Here is a 10803-nt window from a genome sequence, read left to right on the forward strand (position 1 = left end):
TCTGTCTTTCTCTTGCTTGATATGTCCCTGAAGACCAACAATTCTGGATGTGTCAGTTAATTCCCATAAAGAAGGAAAAGAAAGAACCTGACCTAAAAGACGTATGGGTTTCACATATATCAAATTGGCATAATATTCGAGCTTCGATCAGTATAACTTCTTCAGACTTGTGAGTTGTGAACTGGGACTAACGTGTAATTTTGTTTCTTGTTGCTGCTTAAGGGAAATCAAGTTCCCAAATATGTCCTGTTAGACGATGCTAGAATTATGTAGAGAATGGAAGTGTGTGACACTATATTTAATATGCCACATGAAAACATATTAACATAGTTGAATTTAGAAAACCATGACATTGTCAGTTGGGATCTGTCTTGCTGAAAAGGTCACATTATTTCAGAGTGACATGCAGATTCCTGTTTAATTTCTCTTTCTTGGTGATTGTCTTATGGAGAGGGAAAAGATCATCCTTAGGTCAAAATACTCTTCCATTTGTTTTTATCCTTATAGACAAGCAGGAAGAAATAGAAATATAATGATATCTTACCTTTCTTAAAGGATTAAAATATAATCTCATTCACCATCATCCTAATCATGGGCCTTCTGTGAAGCAATGTAAGGCAGTGATGCAGGGTTTAGTCTGGGAGCCACACGCTTGAATTGGAAGTGAGATTTCACCCCCTGGGTGTGACTGGGGAGGCAGTGGGTTAATAAATACAAAATATCTAGAATAGGACTTCACACACAGTGGACACTCAAAGTTAACTCTCTGTACTCTTATATACAAGAGTACTTCAAGAAGTATGTAGAAAAATGCAGTGAAAAGATAAGATTCTTTTGATGCAAAAAATTTAAATTCATGCAAAATGTTTTCCATAATATGTATCTTTCCATGAACTTTTGAATTCCCCTGATATGTACAGGTGGCCCTTCATATCCATAGGTTCCACATTCATGGATTCTATCAACCACAATGAAAGTAATCAGGATGAAAAACTTTCTGTACTAAACATGTTCAGTCTTTTTTTTTTAGGATTTATTTTATTTATTTTGAAGGCAGGGAGAAAGGGAGAAAGGTGGAGAGAGAGAGAGAGAGAGGAGAGAGAGCGAGCTATCTTCCATCTGCTGGTTCACTCCCCAAATAGTCACAATGGCTAGAGTTTGGCCATGCTGAATCTAGGAGCCTGAAACTACATCTGGGTCTCCCACGTGGGTGTCAATGGCTCATATGCTTGGAACATCTTCTGTTGCCTTTCCAGGTACATTAGCAATGAGCTGGATTGGAAGTGGATCAGACAGGTCTTAAACCAGCACTTATATGGGATGCTGATGTCCCCAACAATATATGAAGTCACTGCACCACAATGCCCTCCCCAAGACTTTTTTAATCATTATTTTGTGATCAATACAAAATTATTACATATTAGTATAAAAAATAATAAAAATCATGTACATTATATCAGGTATTATAAATAATCTAGAAATGATTTAAAATATAAGATATGTATAGGTTATATACAAATATAATGCCTATTTAAATGAGAGACTGAGCATCCAAGGATTTGGGTCCACGGGGGTCCTGGAACCAGTCTCCAATGGATCCCAAGGGATGACAGTGTGTGATTTGCAGAGATCATTATAAATTTTCTTGGCCTTGGATGGGAATAAATTTATGGTACTGAAAATCTCTTCCAGAATGGAAGGAAATAATGAACTCTTTTATATGAACAGTGAAATCAAATAGCATCTTTGCATATCCAACAGACTTAAACTCATAGAAAAGTGAGTGTGTTGGGAGTGGCCAGAACCTAAAGAACTGAGAGAGGGATTTACCAGCAGGAATGTCATGTTGGTCAACTGCACTCCAAGTTTCCTCTGCGAAGGAGAAATGAGAGCCTGGGATATACCTCCCTGAAATGATGGAAAGTAAATAACCAGTTCAGATGAGGGAACTGGGATTTTTGGATAGAAGAAGGCAAGGGGGAATTCAGTCTGTGGGATCAAAGTAGACATCAATTTATGAAATGAAGTCAGGTGCCAATGGGTGAAGGAAAGGGATGGCTAAAATCAAGGTGATCCTAGCCAATTAGCTGACTGAGACTGTAAATTTGGACCCAAATTTTCCAAGCTAGTCCTTAGCTGATTTAGAGAGAAGTGGTAGCAAAAGGAAATGTCATTCAGTGTTTGCTCAGCAAATTACTCAGTAACCATAATGAAAGTCCATCAGAGAGATGTAAGAATCTTACAAGTTGTTGCCTCAACTTTACAGAGTGTGTCTTCAAATTCTGCCATATGCTATTCACAAGACTTAGACAGTTGTGTGAATTCAGGGCTGTTATTGAATGTGGAGAACAGCATGTAGACAGAGCTTGGAATGTGGAATCAGGAAGACTTTAGCCTGAACCAAGAGTTTTGCTCCTTGCTGTCAACAGCCCTGAACAAATTAGTTTCCCTTGCTGAGAAAGTGTTTCCTCATTTTGTAAGATGAAGGTGGTGCAATATACACTGTAGCATTGTGATGCATTTTTTTGACAGGTAGAGTTAGACAGTGAGAGAGAGAGAGACAGAGAGAAAAGTCTTCCTTTCCGTTGGTTCACCCCCCAAATGGCTGCTACGGCTGGTGCACTGTGGCCGGCGTGCTGCGCTGATCTGAAGCCAGGAGCCAGATGCTTCCTCCTGGTCTCCCATGCAGGTGCAGGGCCCAAGCACTTGGGCCATCCTCCACTGCCTTCCCAGGCCACAGCAGAGAGCTGGACTGGAAGAGGAGCAACTGGGACAGAATCCGGAGCCCCAGCTGGGACTAGAACCCAGGGTGCCGGTGCCGTAGGTGGAGGATTAGCCTAGTGAGCCGCGGCGCCGGCTGTGATGCATTTTTAATTAAAAAAAAAAAAACTCACTTGTGCCTGCAACATATTGTCAAATAAAGACTAGTTATTGTGGTTATTATGAGAAAAGGCTATTTTGGGGAGGATTTTTTTTTTTTTTTGGTTTTTATTTTTTGCTGACGACATTTTCTTTCCCCTTTTGGTTATTCATGGTGGGGTCAGGAGACAGGTGACCATGAAGAGCAGTGAAAGGCAGCAGGTGAGGAGCCTCCATTTTTCAAGTATGAACACTTATCTCTCTTCCCTAAGACAGAGGTGAGGGAGATGTTGCACGTCATTCAAGCCTCCAGTAATTTGGAGGCTGTCACTCATGACCTGGGAAAACTCTTCTTCTCCAACACCTTCCATAGAGCATCCTTGATCTCTTTGTTCCTCAAACTGTAAATGAGAGGATTCAGCATGGGGATCACCAGCGAATAGAACACAGATACCACCTTGTCTCTGCCAAGTGAGTAGCTGGAGCTAGGTCTCAGGTACATGAAAAGGGCCGTTCCAAATAACAGAATCACCACCATCAGGTGCGAGGCGCATGTGTTGAAGGCTTTCCATCGGCCGTCCACCGAGCGGATCTTCAAGACGGCAGACACTATGTAACTGTAGGAGATAAGGAGGACGAGGAATGATGTCCCTCCAACAGCAACTACCACGAGGAAATTTATCACTTGACTGGGGAAGATGTCGGAACAAGACAGCGCCAGGACTGGTGGGAGGTCACAGAAGAAGTGGTTGATGATGTTGGGGCCACAGAAGTGAAGCCGAAAGATGGAGCTGGCCTGAATCATGGAGCTCAGGAACCCACCAACATAGGCCCCAACCACCATGCCAGAACAGAGGCTCTGAGACATAATGGCAGTGTAGAGAAGGGGATTGGAGATGGCTACATACCGGTCATATGCCATAGCAGTCAGGAGGAAGCACTCAGTCAGACCCATGCCAACAAAGAAGAAAAACTGAGCAGCACAGCCCACAAATGATATGGTCTTCTGCTGCTGGAAGAAGTCAGTGAGCATCTTGGGAGCCACAGCAGAAGAGTAGCAGATGTCAATGAAGGACAAGTTGCTGAGAAAGAAGTACATTGGTGTGTGCAGACGAGTATCGCTTCTGATCAGAAAGATGAGAGCCAAGTTCCAGGCCAGGGTCACGAGGTAGATGCCCAGGAACGTCACAAAGAGGAAGACCTGGAGTTCTGGATGGTCTGTGAATCCCAGTAAGATGAACATGGTCACTGCGGAACTGTTGTAGACCTTGGTTATGTACATGTTTCTCATGGACCACAAGCACAAGAGACTGACCTGAGATGATGAGAATCCACACGACAGGGAGAGTCAGCAAATAATTACAAATACGTGAGAGGGAGGGCAGAGAATTAGAGGGTTGCGACTTTACCCAAAGACTCTATCCCTACCCTCTTCTTTTCTCTCTCTCTCCCACCATCCCCGTTTTTGCTTCATTTTCTCTCTCGAAGGCAATTGCAGTCAGTGTCCTAAATACATAGGCAGGATAGTGAAGCTGATAAGGAGTTCAAATTTAGGATTTGGACTTCCTAGGAGCAACCCCTTCCTCCACCATTTATTCATTGTATCATTTCGGATGAGGTACCTAACATCTCTTGCTTCAATTTCTTAATCTTTAAAATGAATGACAGTGATTATTTCACAGATTTTTTTAGCATGGCATTTTTAGCATTTATATAAAGGGAACAGATTTCATGTATTTCATATATATATATAGTTTTAAGAACATAATTATGCTTTCCAACTTCCCTTCAACCCTCCCTCCTCCTTCTTTTCATTTTAGTTATTGTGATGACATGCTTTCAATTTACTTTATAATCACAAGGTTAATCCTCCACTTAATAAAGAATTCAACAAGTAGAAAGTAGAAAGACCACTGTTCCTCAGGAGTGTAAATAGACAAGGGCCACAAGCAATGTTCAAATCACAAGACGTCCATCTCACTCATATATGTTACATTTTTTGTACTGTATATATTCATTACCACATAATTATGTGTGTCTTTTTGGAACTAGCTTATTTTACTAAGCATAAAGGTCTCCACTTGCATCCATTTGCGAAGAAGGAGTTCATTCTTTTTTATGTCTGAGTAGTATTCCATCGTGTATATACACTACATTTTCTTTATCTAATCATCAGTTGATGGACATCTGCGTTGTATCTGTATCTTACCTATTCTGAATAAAGTTGCAATAAACCTGGGGTATAGATAACTCTTTCATATACTGACTTCATTTCTTTTTTATAAATTCCCGGGAGTGGGATGGCTGTGTCATATGGTATAATCTCTTCTCAGATTTCTGAGGAAACTCCGTATTCTCTTCCATAATGGTTGTACTAGTTTACAACACTGTGTTATGGTATCTTTTTCTCCACATCCTTGCCAGCATTCACGGATTTGTTTTTAAGGAGTAAATGAGGTAGTGTTTGTAAAGTGCCTGACACAGTAAATGACCAGTGAATTATTATTAGGACAGTTCTGGGTGTCCCCGACCAGTCAGATCATGTCGTGAAATAACTACTCATTTATTTCACTTGTTTCAATATTAGAAAGGGAAAATTAGTGGGACCAGGTATGGCTAAGAAGTTTTGACAAAATGTTTTTACTGTAGTGTGTATAGAAATGCTTTTGATTATTAAATATTAGAGCTGAATATATACTAATGTGTTTCTAATGTCAAAATTATTTTAATATGATTTCTCTGAATTATTTAGTTGTTAGGAAAGTGGGCTCTGGATCTAGATACCCTGGATTCAATTCTTAGGTTCACCACTTAGTGGATGTGTGACATTGATCTGGTCACTTGAACTATCTATGTCTCTCTAAAGTTAGAGATAATAGTAGCACACACTTTGTTATAGGGTGTCTGTTATCTATCTATCTATCTATCTATCTATCTATCTATCTATCATCTCTTTTAGAACATACCTGGTCCATTGTAAGTGTTGTATGTATTTGTTGTCATTGTTGTTATTTAAAACCCAAGTTACAAAGTATCCTAAATCAAATTATTTGAATTCACATGAGGTATCTTTCAGAGCTTGGGACTTGTTTCTATGAAATTCATATCTGTAAAAATTCCCATCACACTTTGACAATATCTACAGTAAATCCCAATCCACACAAACAAAAGAGAAGTACTATCAGCAGGACCCTGAAGCTGAGTCCCTAACCCTACATATATTTTCCTGAACTATGTGGTCGGAGGGCCTGGTAGCTCACTGTGGATGGATGATCCTTAAAGATTTGGGATGTATCTTGACCTTTCTTCATGTCTTAACCCAAATAATTTGAAAATTAGTGAAATTGCCTGGGCTGACTTCTAACTATATTTTCACCACATTTCACATATTCCTTTAAGTATACTAAATCTTGAACATTTCATTTTAGTTTTTCCAGAATGGAAATACTCATGTTATTTTATGAATTTAGCAGAAATTATGTGAAAATTCTAGGATAAACCTAAAAATAATATGTACAATGCAAAAAAATAACTGGAAGTGATTATTTTATCTCCTGAAATAATAGCTGTTGACATTTTGGTGTGTACTTTTCATGACTAAATATGTATATGTGTGTGGGTTTCTTTAATCATAATATGCAAACCCTCATAACTTATGCATCAGGGAAATCATAGCAGGTCAGTAACTTCACGATTTTGGAATGGATATTTTCTCTATTTGCTCTGAGTTCTTCTTGCTCAATTTAGGAGAACTATTTCACTTTTGCATCTAGTGTTTTCAGAACCAATCCATATCTTTCATTGCCACTTTTTTTTTTTTTTTATTTTTGACAGGCAGAGTGGACAGTGAGAGAGAGAGACAGAGAGAGAAAGGTCTTCCTTTGCCGTTGGTTCACCCTCCAATGGCCGCCGCTGCAGCCGGCGCACCGCGCTGATCCGATGGCAGGAGCCAGGATCCAGGTGCTTTTCCTGGTCTCCCATGGGGTGCAGGGCCCAAGCACCTGGGCCATCCTCCACTGCACTCCCTGGCCACAGCAGAGAGCTGGCCTGGAAGAGGGGCAACCGGGACAGAATCCGGTGCCCCGACCGGGACTAGAACCCGGTGTGCCGGCACCGCAAGGTGGAGGATTAGCCTATTGAGCCACGGCGCCGGCCTCATTGCCACTTTTCATTGACCTTTCTAGTGTTTTCCTGGAACTTGTAGAGAGAGATGCCCTTGGTTAGGGTCCATCCTCTTCACTCTCAGCAATTCCTGCTACATATTTTTTCATTGTCAAGCTCTTTAAGTTTGAATATGAGGGAATATGAAGCTCCTTTTTGTTCAGAGTTTCAGAGATACCTCACATTAATCCCAATCTTGTCAGTATGACACTAACCTTTACTGCATGTTCAAAGGTTATGTATCTGTTTGTGAAAGGTGTGTAGACTTTGGAGTCAAGAGAGGATTCTTAGTGAAGAAGGGGGAAGGACTGTGGAAAATCTTTGCATAGTTGAGTGCAAGTGTAGAACCACCTGGAAGAATTGCAAGCTAAAGTAAATTCTGGATTCCTCACCGATTGTGTAGGGGGTCAACCATATAGCAAAGTAGAGACCTGAGGTCTGTGTTGTGATTCAGGGCCACCTGGAGTACCCGTTCAAGTTAGCAGAAAATAGGTTAGGATAGTGGTGATGGAAATGATTCTGGTTAGGCTTCGGGGTAAACTTGGTTCTAATGTGACTGCCACTTGACATCTGTAGATTTCTGGGCCACTCATTTAGCCTTTCTGAGTTTTACTTTCCCCCTTTGGAAAATGGAGATAATAGTGATTACTTAACAGAGTTGGAAGACTGCTTAAGATAATACATACAAGCTTTATGAGTCTGAGATACAGCATTTATAAACTGGCATTATGCTTTTTATTAATAGAAATTATTCCTTAAGTGTTATTTATAGAATTGACCCTTATTTGGCAATATTTCCTCCTCATGTGATAAGTTGAAATGTGCTTATCTTATATAATGAGGAGTTCACTGATATGTAGATTTGTAAAAAGTGCTTAGGAGTGAGACAGAGGAATTTAATGATTTTTGGGGAAGATCAATGGATTAACTGAAAGTTTGTTTTGAATGTTGTCCTAGAAGGAGGAGTTTTCATATTTTTTATGGAAAAGTTTTCATATTTAAGAATTATATTCCACAGTTTCAAAAATATAAATTGAAATGAAAGAAAAAGGCCTAAGGCTAGTGTTGTGGTGTAGCAGGTTAAGCTAGTGCCTGGGATGCTGGCATCCCATATTAGTCATGGCTGATCTACTTGCAATCCTGTTACCTGCTAATGGGCCTGGGTAAGCGGTGGAAGATGGCCCAAGTATCTGTGCCCCTACCACTGACATGGGAGACCTGAATGGAGTTCCAGGTCCTAGCTTGGGTCCCTCCCAGTCCTGCTTGTGTTGTAGCCATTTGGAGACTGAACCAGTGGATGGAAGATAACTCTCTGTCTCTGTCTGTCTGTCTCTCTCACTATAACTCTGTCTTTCAAATAAATAAAATAAAACTTAAAAAAGGAAAAACTATATGTAGGGTCTTATTTCCACATATGGATCCTCCTGAATCTTGTTCTAGAACTTGATAAAGAAAGAGTTATAAGGGCTGTTGATAAAGAGGTGCCTCCTCTCTTTAGACATAATAGAAGTCTCCTTCACTCTTGCAGCAGATATTGGAGGTTTAGATTGGTCTGAGTCTGGACATCCTACAATCCTGCTGGGGTTTGAATTTGAGTTGTCTTGATAAAACTCATTTTTAAATTTTCCAGAGTTGGGATATGGAGCCCTGAAGAGAGATGATTGTCTTTCTTGTGAAACTGGATGAGTTCTCACAGGAATTCTTTAAATGAGAGTGGGTTGGAATATAGTGGGTCAGCTCTTGACCCCTTCCTCTCTTCTGTACCTGCCTGTTGTCCTTCTGCTGTTTCCTAACATGTTATAGGGTAGCATGAGGTCCTCACCACATGCAGCCACCCAGTCTTGAACTTCCAACTGTGAGAAAAATGAATCTCTTTTTGTTGTCAATGACCTGGTCTCAGGTATTCCATTATCACAACTGAAAATGTGCTAGGACAAATCCCATCATTTAGGTATAATAAACACCAGGATTATGTTATACAGATGAGGAAGGAGACCTCTGTGAATTCAAAGATGCTGAACTGCATCTTGGTGAGTAACACAAGCCTTGAAGATCGTGTAAAAATTCAATCATGTGGTAAAACGATGCACCTAGCACAGTACCTTGTACATAGAAGACAGTAATTGATGGGAACTTGCAGTCGATTTATGAATCAGTCCACCTTCCATCAAATATCTTCAAGAAAGTATTAAATTTGATAACCAAATGTGTTTAGTTTGAGCTCAGCAGATGGAAGAAAACATGGAATAACAGTGGAGACCCTCAGTTGAATCATAGAGTTGGTAATGCTCTGTGATTGCCACATCAATCCTGATCCTTTACTTCATGATACCTCCTCCACTCACCCCTGCAGAAGGACAGTTCCCTGAGAGTCTTGCTTTTACAGATCTTGCTTGCATCTGAATGTACAAATGGTTGAAGGAACTGAGAGTCCCTCTCTCAACGTAAGGAGACAATTTAAAAAATGTCAAGGCTTTAATACAAGAATTAAGATTCTGATGGCAAAATTCAGTCCAAAAAGAGAGGAGGGTTTTGGAGGTGAGGCGGGTTCTCTGCAGTGTTGGGAAAACCTACTATGTATGTAGTCTGTATACAGCTCTTGCAAATTACTTTTCAGACCACTTATGAACAATTGGGGGCTGTATTAAAGGGCGCAGAATTCACTACAGAAGTTTCATTCCCTCTTATTTCTCTTGCTAATTGCAAGGACTCAAACATGTCTCAGGGAGTCCATCAAAGGAGGAATAAGGCAGAACCAAGATTGGGCTGTGATTCCAGAATCAGTCTCTGAAGAGTCTTATTCTGCATCCTCTCTCAGATGATCATGATGGGCAAACTTTGCTCTTTAGAATAAACTGTTTTTTTTTTTTTTTAAAGATTGGGGTCATGTTTGTTTTACCTTAGCCTTTACTGTCATGATTTATACAAAATTTTTAATGAAAAAAATCAGTGCATTTATAAAGTAAGTAATTCAGTTCATCATTATGTTCTGAAGACCTTAAAAAATGCCACTGAATATTTAATAATCAGCCAGTTGAAGAGACCATGAGTTTCTTTTAGCTGTGTCTTAGTAATATGACCCATTTAAGAATTAATGTAGAATACAGTCCAGATTACAAGTACATATCGTTGATAAAACATGAAGTGAAGAAACTGTTATACTACTCAGCTGATAAACTGAGAGCATTGAGATATCTGAGGCAGATAACAAAGTTTAATGTAAATCCTTGATCTGTGTTTATTGAACTTCAATTTTTCACTTGAATTAAAGCTCAATGTTTATAAAATATTCAGTCTGTAAATAAAATTTTGTCATATTCTATTTAAGTACATACATGACTGTCAGGAATACTTGAAAACAAGAAAATATACACCAGACATTTTGAAACAGATAGTCTAAAAATACATAAGCTATCAAGTCATGAAGTGACATGAGGAACCTTAAGTATATATTGTTAAATGAATGAAACCTATCTGAAAATTCTGTGTGCTGTGTAATTCCAAATATTGCTTTCTGGAAAAAGTACAAACTATAGGGAAAGTAAACAGACCAGTGATTGCTGGGGGATGTAGGAGAGGAATGAATAGAGAGTACAGAGGATTTTTGAGACAGTGAAATTACTGTCTTAATCATAGAATGTTCAACACAAAGAGTAAACTCTATTGTAAATTGTAGTCTTAGATGTGTCAATGTAGGCTTATCAATTATAACAAAACATTCTGGTGGAAGTTGTTGGTAATGGGAGAGGCTGTGATGTGTGGGGCAGAGAACATATGGGAAAT

The 10803-nt window shown here is 39.6% G+C and overlaps 1 protein-coding gene across 1 annotated transcript; it reads right to left on the minus strand.

Annotated features, from left to right (window-relative positions):
• Positions 1–3190: 3190 nt before the first annotated feature.
• Positions 3191–4141, minus strand: OR5A1 (olfactory receptor family 5 subfamily A member 1). Its single transcript, XM_002709178.5, has one exon. It carries the CDS (start codon positions 4139–4141, stop codon positions 3191–3193), a length of 951 nt encoding a protein of 316 aa, XP_002709224.4.
• Positions 4142–10803: the final 6662 nt, after the last annotated feature.

The sequence above is a fragment of the Oryctolagus cuniculus genome, chromosome 1 (genome assembly GCF_051225735.1).
Source record: "Oryctolagus cuniculus isolate XC-2025 breed Fujian yellow rabbit chromosome 1, ASM5122573v1, whole genome shotgun sequence".
In the NCBI taxonomy this organism is placed as follows: domain Eukaryota; kingdom Metazoa; phylum Chordata; class Mammalia; order Lagomorpha; family Leporidae; genus Oryctolagus; species Oryctolagus cuniculus.